This window comes from Rhipicephalus microplus, chromosome 9, assembly GCF_043290135.1.
Source record: "Rhipicephalus microplus isolate Deutch F79 chromosome 9, USDA_Rmic, whole genome shotgun sequence".
NCBI classification, from domain to species: domain Eukaryota; kingdom Metazoa; phylum Arthropoda; class Arachnida; order Ixodida; family Ixodidae; genus Rhipicephalus; species Rhipicephalus microplus.
This window is the reverse complement of record NC_134708.1, coordinates 52,100,840-52,119,292: the sequence shown is the minus strand read 5'-3', so window position 1 is coordinate 52,119,292 and position 18,453 is coordinate 52,100,840. Positions and strand designations below refer to the sequence as shown.

Sequence of the window (18,453 nt, the reverse complement as noted above, 5' to 3'; positions counted from 1 at the left end):
GTCATTAGGCTGCTGGGAAGGAAAAAGAAGCACCTGTAAAAGTTTTTTTTTTTGTGATCTGCATTAAATGCGAATGATGGAAGTTGTTCGGAATGGCTTTGTTATAAAACAATTCGGCCACACTGCTATGAATCATCTAATCTCGTTTTTGCATGACTACCCTGGACACTTTTGCAAAAGAGTACATCCCCTACCTAGCAGCGTGAAATTTAGAGAGGAAAACAAATTCCAACTGAGAGCAGAAATTAAGCAAAAAAATCTCGCTACCTACGTGTTGCAACTAATGAATTTCAAGTAATTAATAAAGAGTAAAAGCTTAGAAATAGAGTATCTTCAGCACCATGCGTGTCGCAGAAGATTGCTATTACTCCACAAATCTACTGTAAAACCATGCATAAGCAGCATGGTAGAGATAGAGTGAAGACGAGAGTAGTCGGAATGAATTTGTTATGAAAAGGACATCATTTGCTGATGTCGTAGTGTGCTCTGCATGCTCACTTGGGGATAAGATATACCAAACAGTCCGGTTTCGTATATTGGGATGAACCTCATCATACCACAAAAAAATGTCTGACCCTTACAAAACAGCATAAATTGAAAAAAAACTAAGGTAAAACAATGTAAAATGATGAATGATATTTTGAAAACACTAGTATCATAAGCATGTAATAGAAGAGAATACTGTGGTCAAAGTTTCACTTGAATTTTGCTCTGAAACTTCCATGCGTGACATTATGATTTCAGAGAATTTTTTATATTTCATCGAGGATGGCTCAACAAAACTAATTGAAACTTGGTATGTAAAATACGACTCCTTCAGAGGACAATGTACTTAAAGAAGTGCTGACACAAAATTTTGAAGGTAACGTAATAACCAAGATAGATTTATGTGTAGACATACACGACATCTACGAGATGTCAAGAGCAAGTATAGCCTAGAACGTTCTTAAAATCAATTTTAAAGGGCTTGTCATGCGACTGAGCGAAATTAGCAGCCCTTCGCGATGCCGACATCAACGCGGGGGCGATGTGAACAAACCTACGCTACAAGTGTTGGCTCGTGGCTGGCACGCGCCTTGCACTTGCGCCACCTGCGATCTCCTACTCCGCGCCTGCGGCTTCGCGTGTGCTGGCTGCGAGCACAGCGCGCACATTCGCACTCGGCGCCCACGTCACAGTTTAGCACGTTCATGCGGCTAGCTGTATTTTCTTTGCCTCCGGAACTGCTCCTGCCAAGACTAGGCGCTCAAAAGACGTCTTTAAATGAATAACCACCGCACATGCGCGCAAATGAGGTTTCCAGCCTGGGTAAGTGGTTCGTAAGCTAGCTATTGCAAAAAAAAAAAAAAGAGGAGGGGGGGGGGGGGGTGCTAAATTTTTGTCTCAGTGCTGCTTCAATTTTTGTAGATTAGGAATGATGTAGGCCTTAGTAAATGTCAAAAATCTGTGAAGCCAGGCTGATTGGTGCGAGAATTTTCACCACATATTGCTTTTGTGCGTCTCTCTTACAAAGTGTTGTCTCACGGCAAGTGTGGTGATGTGGGTTGTGTGAAACAGTGGTGTTTTTTCTGTTTAGTGTCACATTAATAGTGGTGAATAGCATCGCATCCTTATGGAGTTGTTCGTTTCAGGAACTCGAAAACCAGATGGATGTCGCCGAGAAGAGGCGTTCTATTCTCCTCAAGGACTTCCTTGTCTAGCAGGGCAGAAGGCTCTAGTCACCTGTGCGCTGACACATGACTGCCGTGTCGGCACACCAGGGAAAGTAGAAGGACCGACGCCGTCATCCCGGGAATTTAACGAAGATGCTCGACGTGGGACCTCCACTACTAATCAGTGGGCGTCCTAGTTCACCGTCATCACATCTTTCACGTTTTGCCGTCCTGTGCATGCACTCGGGGCGTGAAACCGTAATTCGGAATCGCTCATCCTCCTGTACGGTAAATTGTGTTTGGCAGCGAAAAATTTGGGAGGCTTTACACACGCACAGACACATACTTGTCCGTTGAGTAGAGTAAGAAAGCTCAGTTCACAATGACAGTTGCAAAGCGTTCCAGCTTGATAAAGCTAAAGCAAAAAGTGATTCTAGCAAGAGTTGAGGGAGCCATGGAGCGAGAAACGTTTAGGAGTTGGAACTCTGTTATATGTGGTAACCAGATAATGTCGCACTCCTGCAGAGCAGTATTAAACTGGCAGCACCTAGCAATTGACAAGGCAATTGGAACTAGGTTGATTGCTAAGGAAACCGGCCATGTGTTCAACTGGGAACACTGACTGAGGCTGTAGAGTGTGTTCGGCCACATGCGTCTGTTTCTCAGAAGCCACGGACCTGACAGTTCTGATTTCTGCTGACCCCTACTGCACTCCAAAAGACACCGACAAGAACGTGGATTCGAATTCAGCACACTGAAAGCCAACAAATACCGTAGCATACCTAACTAAATATTACCATACGTAACCAAACATTATTAAAATACCACTGCATGTGCCTCTTTCGACGCATGATAGTGTCGCGACGTTATCTGGTCGCCAACGCGTGCCCATATTGATGGCAGTCTCCTAAATATTCCTGCTCTGTGGCGTGAGCACTTATCTTCGGTTTCTGGGCATTGTTTGCTGCTCAAAAACATTGTTTCCCGGCAACTCGATTTACTTGAAGGCTGTGTTGTTCATTGATTACATTTATCAATGGTTCCATTTCATCACTTTACAGGTTGACAGATACGGCCAGTTTGCTATGAAGTAATGATACTGGGCATATAGCACGTAGACAGGATAACCGCTGGTCATTAAGGATAACTAACTGGATTCCTAGAGAAGGCAAACGAGTTAGGGGGAGACAGAAAATTATGTGGGCAGATGAGATTAAGAAGTTTGCGGGTATAAATAGGCAGCAGCAAGCACAGGACCGAGTTGACTGGCAGAACGTAGGAGAGGCCTTTGTCCTGCAGTGGACGTAGTTAGGCTCATGATGATGATGATGAATGATACTGTTTTAATGGTATTCCCATTCACTCTTTGCCAGTGGTCCAATTGATGCTTCACCCTTGTTAGCAGGAATGACTGGGTGCAAACGGTGGACGATAAGAATAAGACTTGAGCATGAGTAACTCTTTTATTGAACTGTCATATTTCGGTATATTGAAATCATCTATGCAGCAGAAAGCTTGTTATGTAGTAGTTGCACCTGAATATACCAAAGTGAGTAAAAATCGCAATGTTTCTCTGTTTTCAAAATTTCTTAGTATACACACCCGACATTTATACCGAGCGCACCTGTCAGCATGTCCTTTCTTTTACGGAAAATGTCCTGGAAAAATGTTTGGGCATACTACAAGTTGGCTGGCCCAGTTAGCTTTTATGCGGTGAAGTGATAGGAGAGTAGTGCATTTGATTCCTTTTGCTCAAGTGTTTTTTACTGACCGCCAGCTACGTTTCTATGTAATAGGCAACCTGCAAGAAATCCTCTCAACTAATCTCTACAAATTTTTTATTCGCCATAGAGGGAAATGTGGGTACGCAGTTAATAAGAATTAGTTGCTTTTAGTGCACCCAAAATTGGGAAGGTGAGAGAGTTAAGTCATTAATTTCATACAGCTGAGCTTTCTCATATCAACATTTCACTGTACCAACTCTGGTTTTCTGAATCATGGGTAGAAATAAAGCAGATTGCAGGTTATCCCAGATCGAAATAGGGTGTAGTGAGTTGGTATTTTTTTGTGTGGTCTTCAATAGAAGACACCGCTGTGATTGAAAAAGAAACATGAAGTTTGTAGACCTGCAATATTTTTGTGGTGCGAAGTTCGTGATTCACGGGTTTTTTACGTATCTGAGACAGCAGTGATCTCCGCCCTACTGATCACGTGACTGGCCGCCGGCTTATGTGCTCTGCCATGACTAGAAGCAGGCCTCGTAGGTTTGTTACTCTCCACGCAACTTCATCCTGAAAATTTGTGCCCCCACTTTTTTTTTTTTTGAGGCAAAAGTAAAATTCCTACTGATTTAGTTGTACGCTGGCACGGTGGCAGTTATCTCCGTCAAAGTAAGCAGTTGAGAGAACAGTCCTCGGAGTGCGCGCTGTCTGCGATAAAAAATCGTTGCTGGAATGCTCGGTAGAGCTTGCTGTACCGCAGGAGTGACCTCCACTAACACAGTCCACTGAAGATACGAACTCTAGCTCTCTACAGTCCGTTCATCGCAACAGAGAGTGAAAATCATTGGCTGGGAGCTACACTTGCTTAACCCATCAGGAAATTGGGCTTCCTCCTATGGCGTCTTGTACAACTAAGTGTTAAACTATACTCACGGGCAACTATTCTTGGCTACAGTAAAAGGAAAGCTACGGGAGACAGAGCTGCCACACACATACTTTTGCAAGAAACAGTCGGGTTTGGCATGCATCCTGTACAACATTAGAAAGTGATGGCGCTTTACAGCATTAGCATTGCATAGCATTTGATTTGTCCGCTTAGATGACCAATTGCAGGTAAAATTCATCGCAAGTATTTTTAGCCAGACGCTCATCTGAAGACGCTGTCTAGCGCTTGAGCAGCACTTGAACGGCCCAACTTTCTCAGTTTCAAAAAAATGTTATCTCACTGGTGTGCATGGTGCGTCTTATCTCAAAGAGCTTTCTCTACAAAATCGAGTTTTGTTTCATTTCTTGTATGACTTGGCAAGGTGCTTCTTGGGGCTAGTCGGTACACTATTGAACTGCTTTGTAACGCACACTTTGGGAACAAGAGACAAGGATGTCGCGCACACAAGCACTAGCTTCCAGTTGGAAGTCGGCGCTTGTGTGTGTTGCATTATCTGTAGAAAACACGGACGCAGTTGGGGAGCGACATTCAATAGGGTTGATGCTCGCAGTATGGATCTGTGGCCTTTGCTTCAGTGCCAAGAGAAGTTGCACGCGAGCACACGGCTGCAGGATTTGTCCAAGGCTTTGTGTTGATGGCACATGGCGAGAAATGCGTTGGAGCGGGCAGTTCTCCTATCCTTACTGTCGTAAATCACTGCTGCATCTTGAAGAGCTTTGCCCCCTGGCATTGTCTGAGGAGCGTAGAGAAACACTCGGCTCAAAGTTGCCAATGTTGCAAGTTTACACGAAAATGCTGCGTTCTTGAAATTTATTATCGATCATGTCCCCTTTATGGGCAGAGTTTGGCGCCTGAATGCTTCTGGCACTTGATGCGAACCAGCAGACGTGGAAGTAGTCGTGGCTTGCTATAGCGATTCATGCTGTGTACCATGCCTTAGAATGTTAATGTTTTGCTGCCATCACTAGTTTTCTAGCCATGCAACTGTTTTGTACACGGTGCCTACGCTGTAGGGTGCACGAATCTGACACCGTCGAGCTAGCGGATGTAATTATGTTAGTGGAGAAAAAAAACTAATTTCAATTGGAAAACTAACAAACAAAAGCAACACCTTTAATTTGTATGCAAACAGAAATGTAGTGCAGTCAGGGAATCCAACATCACAAGGTCAACATAAGGTACCCATAGGTTTACTTCGTGATAAAAATGCAAAACTATCTCTGGCTGTAGTTGTTTTCTTTTTTTTTTTTTCGCTTATGCAAAAGCATGAAAGTAACAAAGGTGTGGGTTGTCCCAACTTCAGATTATTTGTGGCTTCTGAGGTTGCTTTATTGGGTGCTCTTCTTTCCTTTGGGGGTCAACGTTTAATTATTTGTGGGGCTGCCTGCCAAAAATTGGAAGCGTTGGCATTGCACAAGTTCACTCAGAACCGCAGACCTCTCTCCTTGTCAACCGTGTTTTTTACCGTTCCAGTTTTATGTGTAACAACTAGGTATTTGTAGAATGCCTTGGCAGGCATCTCACTCTACCAGACAGTACCTGCTAGTGGCGCAAATTTTTTTAATGCTTTTGATAAACCTACATTAACTATCAAGGGGCTTGTACGGTTTACAAAGAGTGTTTTGAGGGATGCTACTTCAGTAACTCCTCGCACGAAGGTCTCGTTTTTCCATGATCTGAGATGTGAGAACTTTCCTGTTGCTGACGTTATCATGACAACAAACCAGCTGTACTGTTTTTCAAGTTTAACGTATTGCTTTGCCGCCCCTCCTTTGTGCTTCTCTGGATGTAACAATACCATGTGTGCATTTGCTAAGAAAACCAAATTTGTTGCTGGGTCGTTTCATTGTTTTGTGAGACATTTTCTAAATGTGCATCTGTACACGCAACACTACAAAAATGTCATGACACTTGACTATGAAATAAGCTGGACATGTTTTTGTGAGCTGTTTGCCTTCTTAGGTGTTGAAGTAAATGAATTGCTGTCTGGATACCTTATGGGCAGCACTAATGAGTCAGATAATTGGCCCATAAGCAAAACATCATCAATTTGCATTCAGTGTGCACTGGTTACCTTTGCCAACTTTTTTTTTTTTTTTGCCAGCCGTTTATGCATCCTAGCGTCTGCTTCTTTAAACTAGTACTTTTCTCATGTTCTTATGCCATTGGCTGCTCACGTCAACATGAGTTGTGGGTTTATCCGCTCCTAAAGATTTCTCGCTCTACAGCAGGAGGTAACTGAATGCCGCTAGCAACTAAAGATAACGTGTTAAGCAATAGTGTTACATAAATGGACGTTTGTTTAGGTGAAGGCAGGCTCTTTGTTGGTGCCTTTTTGCGGGTATGGCAATGTCAATGAAAAATGTGACATGGCCCTTCTGCTCGCCACCACCTCCATTGATAACCTCACTCGGGCGCGTAGCTAAGGCAAGTTTCGCATGTCGTTCAGAAGGTGTCCTTCTCTGCATTAATTAAAATGCTGTTGAAATAATTCAGTGCGGTCTGGTTAGATCTTGATTTAATGAACTATGGCATATAGTGAAATAGCTCTATAAAAACAAAATATGCATTTAGCGTGTATGCGTACAACGAACGTTAGCGTGAATGAATGTGTTTTCATGTTAGCTGCGACGTTTTCATAATGAGATGCGTCTCCTGCATATTGGGGCTGCAAGTTTGCAACCTTGAGCACACAATCCTTTGCAAGGCGAAGAATAGGAATCCTTTGCAATTGTCAATTGCGAAGGATTTATTTGTGAATTGCAATGCTCTGCAAGGCAAAGGCATCTCAAACTGTACTGTGCTCAAACTGTGCTGGTTTGTTTCAAAGTCACATGCGTGCATTAAATTGGTTCTCCCGACTGATCTCAGAGTCCTAAACATAAACGATCGAATAGTCGCCTTTAAAAATTCGAGACGACCAAACAGTCACCTTAAACGAAAAAAAAAAAAAGTTTTTGTATTGACTAGAAAAACAAGTTTTAGAACCCGTGCGTGGAATAGAGCAGGTGCATAAAAAAAGAAGTGTGAAATGTGAATCTGTTGCATGACATGTTTATACAACTTTCGCGAGCTTTTTTAGTGATGACGTTTACGAGAGAACTATGTAAAGGTGTCGACGGAAAGTTGTGCCAACGTGAACGAATATGTGCGAGCTGTTTGTAGGGCTTTTTTGTACATGTGTGTGTGCTGTTCTATGGCCAAGCTTGTATTGCTGCGTCGAGCGCCGTTTCTTAGAGATGGGTATTTGTTTGAAATACTGTTGAAGAAAGGTGTGCTACCTCTGTTATGAATATGAGCTGGCATTTTGAGAAACCCTCTTTTTTGTTTTGTCTTAAGTGATCTCGTTGCACCTTTTTTTTATGTACAGTTCTATATATTATACATAGGTGGTACTATACATAATTACAAATTAAAAGAAAGTGGCTTCTTGTACAAGGCTGTTTCATGTTTGCTTTCTCTTGTGTTGCTAAGTATTAAGGGTGTCAGGCTAGTTATGTAGCAGGCAACTTCAGCCACTGTACATGCATTTTCTGCTTGCTAAGACATGTTGCTGGGCTAATTCGTTATACTCCATAATTCATATGTTGTAGCGCATCACAACAGGGACTGAGTGAGCGTATGTGTGTGTCTGTCTGTCCATCCATCTATCTATCCTTTTCGGTTCTTGCTGTGATGCGCTACAACACATGAAATTTTGCACTATCGGTAGCACATACCACATAGCAGGTATAGAGCCATAAATATATTTTTATGCACGTTCTTTCCTGTGCATACACCTCTCATAATATTTTTTTATTCAATAAGCATCATATTACTCCTTGTGAGAAGGTCGAGGTTAGAACCTACGGGCATTTAGGCTATATCTGTGTTACCTATTAGAGCTACTCACTCACAAGCTAATACAAAACTGTCATCATTTAATCCCTAAGTATAATTAGATATAGTTGAGCCCCTTTAAAGACAGTGATGCAACAGACACTTGGTTACGAAGACACCATTGTGTCTATGTGGAAATGCGAGTTAGTCAGAAAATGAAAACCACCATTGTAAGAGGCATTTGGTATAAAGTAAGAGAATTGCTTCCCTATGTGCATGTGCAAAAGATGTTCTGTTCTGTACCCGTGCCATTATTGTACTAGACATTTTCGACATAGCAGGCCATATTTTGCAGAAAGTAGTCATTCATGTCATCTTAGGTGGTTTTGAAGCTAGTAGAACATAGATTCACATTAAAAGGAGCTTGTCCTAACCAAAACTAAACAGTAGCCTAGCTATAAGTGCGGGAAGTTGGAGGTTGGTAAAGATGCATCACTTCGAATGGTTAGCGCATAATACGCGGATGCACAAGATGGAGGCGTAGATAGCATAGTGCTTGTGCTGTCTGCATCTCGTATCTTTTGTATTCATTTCTAATACGCGACCCATTTGAAATTAAGTAGCTTACCTACTGCCACATTTGCATACAAGCAGCCAGAAGTAGCCACAACATCATCGTCTCCAATATCACTAATGGAAGGAAATAGGCCTTATGGCAATACATGGGGATAAGTTTTTCATTGCTTCTGGATGATGGTGAGCGCTGTATGCAGAGGTGGGTTATGTGCGGGAAAGTATGATACTTGGAAGTAGATACTGTGCAAATTGGAGATGCCTGTCACAGCATGTCTTCTCTGCCAAAATCTAGTCCATCATATGTGACGGACATTAATATACGTTGCGCAATTCGATGCAACATTATGCTGCTTGGTTATACCAGGGAATTTTCGGAACTTTTTGCAAGAGGTTGCATCTGTAATAAGTGGGTGAGAGGTTGTTGAGTGGAGGCGTCCAAAACAGGCAGCCTTTGACTGCTGTAACACGACCAGATCGCTCAACAGTGTGTAACATGCAAATTTGGCTGGCAATACTGCCAGTCGTTTCACTCGTATTTGCGAGACCAGAGTGTGATCATTGTATAGCTTGTTTCTACTGTGTAGATAAAATTCAAAGTTGGGGGCGGAGAGGAGGGCAGCTGGCCCCTCGTGTCCCCATCGCGGGACACCTAAGAACTTTTGTGCATATACGTCGCAAACGGGGTTCTTCTCGCAGCGGGCGTCTGTGAAATGGCTCCCACTGCTGCAACTGATTTCTTGGAAGGATCAGCTTGTCTAGTTGGCTGAACATATCATAGGAAAACGGCACGAAAAACCAGGATTGTGAAGGCACACAGACAACCACACCAAGGCTGCGTGTGGTTGTTTGTGTACCTCGATTGTCCTGGTTATTTGCGCTACTTCACCACGGTACAACTCTTGGAAACCTGCACCTCAGTTGGCAACTGTGCACGCCCAACAATATTGGGGGGAGAGTCCACCTAAGATACTCATCTTAAAATTAAAATGATGTAGTCGTATGCACTAGCAGGCAGTGCCTCCCGCCACCTAGTTTCCTGAAATGAAGTCCGAACAGATGTCCTTTATAACCTCAACGATAACAAGCATGAGCACCCTAACACAAGCGTCCTTGCTTCCTCTTTATATGTGCAGATGTTGGTGTCGCCGCTTGCGCATTGGAGGCAACAAATGTGCCTCACAGCTAGCAGACATAGCCAACCAGAAATTAAACGTGGATGAGTGTCAGCAACAATAAGTTGTGTGAAAATTTTAAATTCTTGACCTTATCTCTGCCCTTGGCCGTTTTCAAAATATCTGCCCAAAAAAAACTTCTTGGGAGAAACCTGGTCACAAAATATACCACAGTCCGCCGCGGTGGATGTTGACGCAAAGGTCACGGTTTCAATCCTGGCTGCAGCGGTTGCATTTCGATGAAGGCAAAATGGTAGAGCCAGTGTACTGTGCAATGTCATTGCTCGTTGCCAGATGGTCAAACTTTATGGAGCCCTCCTCTGTGGCATCCTTCATAGTCGTATCGTGGTTTTGGGATGTAAAACCTCGGATATTATTATGTTACAAAATACGCCACATTCATTACAAGAAGAATCATGTAGAATACTTCATTTACGACCTAACAAACTGTGCATGCTTCAGCAAACATTAAGAAGCGGTGCCCGCGGCTTGTATTCCATCCGGATTGTAGTGCGTTACATTCTCGATATTGTAGCACGCAATGTACCATTAAACTCGATAAAATTTGCAACATGTGAGCGCATGGCTGAACAAGCTTCTGCTGTTGCTTGCACCAATTTCTGCAATCAAATGGGCTCCAAATATTGCATGTGAGCAAACAGTTCATAGTTGTAACAGAACGCTTGTGTGCATGGTTGGAGCTTGTTTAGCTGCGAACTTGAATGTTCAGTCATATTCATCGCAAAGATAGTACTTTAAGACTGACAACTGATCAGAACACGTGATTGGATCATGGCTGAAATGATAAGATTGTGGAATATAGCTACAGATTCCAGCATCCTATCGTTTTGCGAGTAAGATCTGTATTTTTAAATCGTGCTTAAATGCAACAAAAAGCCGGCATTTCACACGGCCTTCAAAGAGTAGCCTTGAAGCTGAATCACGGAATCTGCCACTCGGTTATGCGTAGTCTCGTGGTCTGCTGTTTCCATGTATGCCATAGTTACTCCTCAAAATTAGAATGCATATTATTATCTATTACCGCTCAATTCTGTACCGTCTGTGAAGCAAAATAAAGTTACGCGTTGAGGAGCGGCGCTGCCATTGCGGCCGCCAGTGGACCATGCCGCGCTTCAGCGCATGTGCACAGAGTGCACGCATGCGCAGTAAACCGCCACGCTCGAACTGCTCTCGCACTCACTATCTGCAGTATGTCTTCCCATGTGCATGTAAGATACATATTCGCCACAGATAGAAAATTCTGATTTCATGGTGTTTCATGGCAAATGTTTCATGGTGTTTAGTGTTGCCATTCCGTGATGAGACACTCTGACCAACAAGCTTTCAGTTGTTCAAAAAAAAATAGGAACCATAAAAATTGGTTGTCGATCTCTTTAAAATGAAATTTGCTCTTTCTTATTGTGCGAATTTCCAGGAAGTCAACACAAATAAGAACCTGAAATAATGGTTTTAGGCCTTAACATATGCCATTTTTTAAAATGCCTGTACAACCACATTGCAAGGGAGAAATTCACTTCTACTTGCATACCGTAAAATCTTGAACAAGCGCCCCCCCCCCCCCCTTCTGGATAATAACCCCTGAATGCAGAGATGTTACTTGACTCGTTCTTGACTCAAGACAGTCTTGCCGGTCGCCATAAGTCGTTCTCGAACTTGCGGATGACTTGAAGGCGACTTGGCTCGGTCAGTCAGCTGCGGGGCTAGCTTGAAAGCGACTTCACGCGTTATTCCAACATGGCCACTTCACGAATGGACGTCGCGTGAAAGGTGGCCGCTTTTGAGTTTGCTTGCCTTGCCATAAGCGCAGAATTTTTTTAGGCGCACTTCCTGCCGAAGATTCTTGGAACCGCTTTACGTGACCAAGTAAATCCGATGGAGTTGTACGACGAGCAACAATTCCACGCTAGGTACAGATTCATGAAGAACGCCGAGGGGCAGCTGCTCGTTATGTTGCCGCTCCGTGAAAGTGGGGACAACCGAAGACAGCCCGTGCATCCAGTGTTACAGCTACTGATGGCTCTGAGGTTTTACAGCGCTGGCATATTCCAACCAATCACCGGAAATTTCGTCCGCATTCCGTAGTCGACAGTGTGTCGTGCAATCGGAAAAGTTACGCTACTCATCGCAAAGCACCTGTAACGCGATGCTGGTGCGCTTTCCGCAGCCGGCGGACTGTTCCCTTGGCTGAGTTCCCTTGCGTTACAGGTTGTGTCGACTACACACACGTGCGTATTAATAGCCCCGGTGTCGACAATGCCGAAGTGTTCCGTAACCGCAAAGACTATTTCTGTTTTTCTATAATACGACGACATTTTCCGTCTCTTTCGGTAAAAAAGAAAAAATGACTCTGTGCTGTGTCCATGTGCCTCGTCTATCCTTTCGTCCCGTCTAGGACGCTGTTTCTCGCTCAGAAAGGCATCGCTTGTAGCACAACGCTACGTAAAATTACACACACATAAAAAAAGAGGTGCCCCTATCACGGGTTTTTTTATCCGCGTCACCATGATGCAGCGATACATTGCTGCACCCCGCGAGACAGAATTCTGCTGAGGGTAATGTCCTGACCCCCGCTTTTTCTCTTGTTTACCAAGCTCAACAAAATGATACGAATGACATTTGTTCCCAGAACTTGTTCTTTTTTTTTTTCATAATAACTGCGACAGGCATGCACACAGGCGAACAGAAAGGCAAATACCGTGGAAATCGCATCACCTCGTGAGCCAGGTCAGCACAAATACATGCCATGGTGTTCGATTGAGAAAAAAAAAACTACGAAAGAACCCAACGCGATGCTTGTTTCGCCTCCAAACAAGCGACCGTGGAGAAACGCACCGCCTTTGGATGGCCACTAAAACCAGTGGGCAACGAACGCTTTACAGAAGCAACACTGCGCATCGCTGTGGTGGCAGGCACCACGTGCCGCTCGTTAGCCGTAAAATGGCAAGAATATGCTTGTGGCCCTTCGTTTTTATAGTTATTTTAAAACGTATGGCCTTTTTTTGGTGTAATGCATGCCTTACGCGAACAACTTCATTATTACCCTCGTTAGCAGGCGAGCAGCGTGTTTCTGCTTTGAAGCTCGTTCTTGACTTGACCAAGCAAGACAGCCTGAGCATCTATGAAATGCGAAGGCTGACTTGGGCGTTTTGAAGTCCGCTGCTTGCTTCGCGCCGACTTGCTCAAGTTAAGTTGAAGTCGCGAGCCAAGTAACATCTCTGCATTCGGGGGTTAGGCTTTCTATGTGAGAACTATTTACATGCTTATGATTGAGGTATAAAGATGACGTTGATTGATTTGTGGGGTTTAACATCTCAAAACCACTATTTGATTATGAGAGACGCCGTAGTGGAGGGCTCCGGAAATTGTGACCACCTGGGGTTCTTTAACGTGCACCCAAATCTGAGTACCTGGGCCTACAACATTTCCGCCTCCATCGGAAATGCAGCCGCTACAGCCGGGATTTTATCCCACGACCTGCGAGTCAGCAGCCGAGTACCTTAGCCACTAGACAACCATGGCGGGGCTATAAAGCTGACGTTTAGTTTGAGCACTACGTGGTGTAAATGGCGGGACATGCGAACATTCCCGTCTTTCCTCTTCCTTTCAAGGCTCATGCTCATTTACATGACAAGAATTCGAGAGTTTTCAAGGACTACATTGTCGAAAACCTACTTAACGCATGTTCTGGGGAAGATAAAGGCTTGAAATAGGTAGAGTTCATCAAAAAAGGTAACATCACTGAAGCAGACATCAAACACATGGCTCTAGTGACATTTTCTTTCTGAACAACTTTCAGTCAGTTTCTTTAAGTTGCATAGGTAATCACTTTCAGTATGACACAAGTTTCAAAGTTGTATTTCATTTAGGACTTCATGGTGCACGTCAAGTCGCTAATTTTCTTTGCATTTTCTGTAAATGAGTCTGCTGTTTTAATTTCTTTACAGTGGCTTCTAGTTTTTTAAAATTTTTACGTAAGCATTTCATTTTCTGTTTCTCATCCTTTTACTCCTGCTTTTTCCCCCAAATTCCAGAAATGCATGGTGTTGATTCCATGCAGAAGCTACTGATGTTTTCAATTCTTTTGTGATGGGCACAATACATATGCTGCCTGCTACATTTACGGCATCAAAAATGATACGCTGTGACCTTCGAGACCATGTTCATTGAAAAAGAAAAAAAAGTTCAATGATATTCAGATTTGTGAAAAATCCAGCACTTTCAAGGCCTTGAAAATTAACTTTATAAATTCAAGGGTTTTAAGGATTTCAAGGACTCGCAAGAGACCTGCCTTCCTACTGTGCGGCCACCAAGACTTTTCTCGAATTCAGGATTTTTTTTTCTCGTAACATTTACAAATTTCAGTGTGGTGTGAAAATAATTTAACATGATATAGTATACCTTTCGTGGAGTAAGTATTGATTACTGGGATATCTATACAAGGTGCAATATGTAAAAAACATTCTGGCGAAATTTCCAGTCATATATTAAAAAAATGTAGTAGTATCAGTTTAGAACACTTCCTACAAATTCTACTGCTGAATATATATACCGACTTTGGTATGCACAGAACAAAACAATCCAGTGACAATATATTTTCAAACATCACCGATATCACTCGAGTGACATTTTGTCGAATTCAGAAGGCTGCCACTAGACCAGAATTCTCTTTTCTCAAATATTCCACTGTTTTCAATACAATGAAAATCTGCACGGCTTTTCGTGGCTGGGATGATTGGTGTGCAATCATCCAATGACTTTTTGACCTTCTACTACATAATGTTGCGAATTCGCGACATACCGAAAAGCTACGAGCAAACAAGTCGGGGATTGCGTGCGACCGTTTAATGCTGACCGTCAAGTACTTGCGTGGCTTTTTGCATGAAAAATCTAGAGCTATCCTGGCTAATATATTTTATACTAGAAGCAATTGCGTAAAGTGCGTGCAAGAGCGCTCACTTCTTCGCTTTTTCTCACCTGGCTGATGCAAATTCTACTTCAATAATTTTTTTAAAATGCGGAGCATTTTTTAGTCACACGATGTCTCGCATCGTGCATCGGCGGCAGTGTTCCCACCCCCAACTGCGCATGCTCGCGTATTGTGCCACATGCTTGCGTCTCACGCCAACTGTTTGCCCACCACCCCTCTTTTTCACCTCGCAAGGCCGACGCAGGCACTGTCTGCTTGTAAAAACGGACTGTAAGAGCTGCACAACTGTTCAGTGGCCGCCACGTATAAGTAGGCACTGGGTCGCACATCTGTGTCCCACCACTCGTTGAAGGCAACGCTCCTCCTTCATTCAATAAATCAGAACAATAAAGACGAAATGACATGCATTACCGTACCATACCCAATTATGCAACATTCACGCAATACGCTGACCACTCTGTGACGCATTTGCTAGAGCTCCCCCCCCCCCCCCTTCCGGGAGAAGATGCGGGCAGCATTTTTATTTGGTGTATATGTGCTCAAGTTGTGACACACGACATGTTATGTAGTTCTCAAGCACATTTTTCATTGCAAGGTCCTCGCTGCTGTGGCATGTGGAGAACTCACGACATGCATAATAGTATGCATTAAAGGTGCTTTTTAGATAATTTAGTTGTGGAATCACGCAAAGGTTGCTATTTAAAGCTGGAAAATGAAAATTTTCTTCAGCACTTTCCTAATTCACGCAATAAATGGTTCATGAGATGAAAGAAAAAAAAGATTGATTGCAACTAGCCTTTCGGGCTTGAATCAAGTCACAATATAGTATTTAATTGCATTTACAGTATTATCAGCAGTATATATGAAGGCTATGTCCTCCTCCCATGCCTAACAACTGTCCAGCCATCTTCATCGGGTTCCTGCCGTCGCGACGGCTGTTGGCTTGAGCTAGGCCCGTTTAGCTGAAGGCTTCCCATTTGTGATGACACCTCAGTGTCAATGTGGTCCTGAAAAGAACGCAAGAGGCCAACATCAACAGCAAATGGTAACTTGAGTAGCTGTGCCCTATACAAGCTGCAACATGTCCGCGCTTACAGGGACACTGAAGAGCGAAAATTGTGGTACCCTTAAGCTTTGTCTTTAAGAGTTGAATGCGATAGCGATATTTCGTTCCTAGGGCATGCTTGAAACACTTGATGCATGAAATCTTTTTTAACTTGCTATGCACTCCCTATTTGGCCTTAAGGGTGCAGTAGCATGTATGCCTTGCGTAGCGGGTGGCTGGCTTTAAACTATGAAGTCGTAAGGACAATAGATGTCACCATCGAAAATTTTTGTAGCGAAACTGCAATCGGCACGTTGTGTAACCAAAGGATATCAACTGACCTGCATTTCTGCTTCGTCATCACTGTCGTAGTCTCCAGCTACAGGTACCGTCAGTGTCCTCGTTTGCGGAAGCCTTTGGGACAGGGATTCCAGCACCTCATTTTCCCGGCCCTCGAGGCAGAGCTGGTAGTGCTTGCACAGCAAGGCCGATATCTGCGTTCAAGCAGTGGCAGGTGTGAACATTTTAGGTTCTTTTGGGTCGCACTACAAGATCTGTGTTCAGTAAAGGAAGCTTAGTCAATGGGAGGACACGGATTTGCAGAATCAAAATGGCACTAACGAATGCCATCAGAGATTATGTGGAATGAAAATTCTGCTACAGAGCCTGCAAAAAAAAAAAGAGGTTATTCGAACGCGGCTGCACATTGTACAATGCGATGGTTTCACACAACATGCTCAAATATTCAGCCACTATCCGACTTGCATACATTTGACAGAATAGTCATGAACGGTGCAACAGACCAACAGATGCTGCGATTGTCCACCCCGATTCAGGTTAACCCCGCCTTCAGTAAACGAACGAACCATCAGCAAAATTGCAAAAGGAATGTAACAATAAGTTAAATCTCAACTATGGCAAGCTTCAAGACTTTGTTAACGCATGCACGGAACACTTCTAGAAGGAACTTTTTTTTTCACGCGAAACAACACTAAGTTGCAATAGACACAATTCAGCGTACATGCGCTAAGAAACAATGAAAGGTAGGGAGTTCTAGTTATCGTAAATCAAATCTCGCCTGCTCCACGCTGCCGTCTTCGATGAGGGAGTCGAATTCGTGGTCGACGATATCGGCTATCAAGTCGGCCACTTCATCGGGATGCAAGTTACCTGCGGACAGCAAATACCATTACTAATGTAATGCCACCAACGACACACGATCATGTTCGATCGCAATCGAACCCGATCCAAATTTCGCGTACCGCGATTGGCTCGTTTCCGCAGCTTACGCAAACAAGCCAATAGCGACCCAGAAATTCGATGGCGAAAGAAAGTGCACCGTGTGACAACCGCGGTCAAACACAGCATCTGCAGTCATCTAGTGCGAGACGGTCATGCCGCTATACTACTCACTGTTCTCGGCGAAATATTGCTCCAGAACTCCAACGAGCCACTGCTCTTTCTCCCGTGCTTGAGGGCCGCCCTGGCCATTTTCGATGGCTACCTGCGAAGCCAGGATGGTAAGGGGAAAATTTCAATGTAGTATATGTCATTCACATACCCCGCAAGTCAACACGCAAGAGACGCCGAGGGTTCGTTTTTGCACAAAGATATATTTTTGTTGAGAAACCACTGATCGAAGCATTTCACTGTCATCGTTGGCCGCGGTGTAGTGAGAGAAACAACAACAACGTACCTGCAGGCCGTGCCAATCGCCTATTAAAGTTTTGACAGACACGTGAAACGCGTTGCTAGCCGCCATGTTTACATATGATGCGCTGGTCGCGCTGCCGCTCGTGCTGCCGTCAGTACAGATGGTTTAGGTTTCGGTTTCCATTCACTTTTGCCGGTGCCCTCGTGCCAACGTTTCTGGGAGACGTTGCTCGTAGCGGCAAGTGATGGAACGCTCAAAACGCCTGGCATCATTTTAATTGTATTTATGAATTTATTACTTTGCCTAGGAAGTTTGGGTTTGCCATTTTGTGAACGATTGGGTGTGCTGTATTTGCTACTCTCAAAATGTATAGGCTGCGGGCTTTACTGACATGTGCTTTTGTACGTTTTGCCTACAGCACGTTCTGCCGCCATGACAAGATGCGTATGGTGAAAATGCATCAAGCCATGGTGAGATCTTTTGATGAGAGCACGTATGAGGTAACAACACCTTGTCGTCACAGCACAGCAAAATGGAAGCTCGTGTGCAAGCTTGTTCGATTCGCACACTTCCATCTAGGAAGTCATGGTTAGTGTGATAATAGTATTCAAGGTTGCCAACTGACCCGAACATGTGATTAGATAATGGCTAAAATTAAAGGATTGGCGAATATAGTGACAGATTCGTGCATCCTTTTCGCTCCTATAGAAGCCCGTGGATCCAGTAGTCGGGGGGCTTGTTGCCACTGTCGCCACCTACGTGAGGAGGGGACAACTAACAACAAACAAAAAATGAAAATTAACGTCACAATTGGAAGTGGTAGCGACGTCGTGCATTTGCTCTACATGGCGCGAATTTGAAAATTTTCTCTATTGCTGACTTTTTACGTGTCATTATTATCATGTGATTTTATTGCGCCT

General features: G+C 43.7%; 2 protein-coding genes across 3 annotated transcripts in view; one reads left to right on the top strand and one right to left on the bottom strand.

The window, feature by feature from the left end:
* The window catches only part of ari-2 (E3 ubiquitin-protein ligase ari-2), a 59,103-nt gene extending 56,925 nt beyond the window's left edge, over positions 1-2,178 (top strand). For both annotated transcript variants that reach the window (XM_075873655.1, XM_075873654.1), the window contains exon 14: positions 1,632-2,178. In XM_075873655.1, the coding sequence (XP_075729770.1) occupies positions 1,632-1,700 (69 nt within the window). In that variant the 3' untranslated portion in view covers positions 1,701-2,178. The remainder of the gene's footprint in view (positions 1-1,631) is intronic.
* A 13,466-nt stretch (positions 2,179-15,644) lies between these two features.
* Positions 15,645-17,681, bottom strand: LOC119163827 (pre-rRNA-processing protein TSR2 homolog). Its single transcript, XM_037415890.2, has 5 exons — positions 17,576-17,681; positions 17,293-17,383; positions 16,958-17,049; positions 16,221-16,373; positions 15,645-15,841 (listed from the first exon to the last, which is right to left on the bottom strand). Exons 1-5 carry the CDS (start codon positions 17,639-17,641, stop codon positions 15,704-15,706), a joined length of 540 nt encoding a protein of 179 aa, XP_037271787.2. The 5' UTR covers positions 17,642-17,681; the 3' UTR covers positions 15,645-15,703.
* Positions 17,682-18,453: the final 772 nt, after the last annotated feature.

Bases quoted from the DNA above. Each gene is read 5' to 3' on its own strand.
- LOC119163827 (XM_037415890.2), bottom strand. From the start codon at position 17,641: ATGGCGGCTAGCAACGCGTTTCACGTGTCTGTCAAAACTTTAATAGGC. The intron at 17,384-17,575 runs GTACGTTGTTGT...CTGGCTTCGCAG, and splicing joins GCGATTGGCACGGCCTGCAG to GTAGCCATCGAAAATGGCCA. The intron at 17,050-17,292 runs GTGAGTAGTATA...TGCTGTCCGCAG, and splicing joins GCAATATTTCGCCGAGAACA to GTAACTTGCATCCCGATGAA.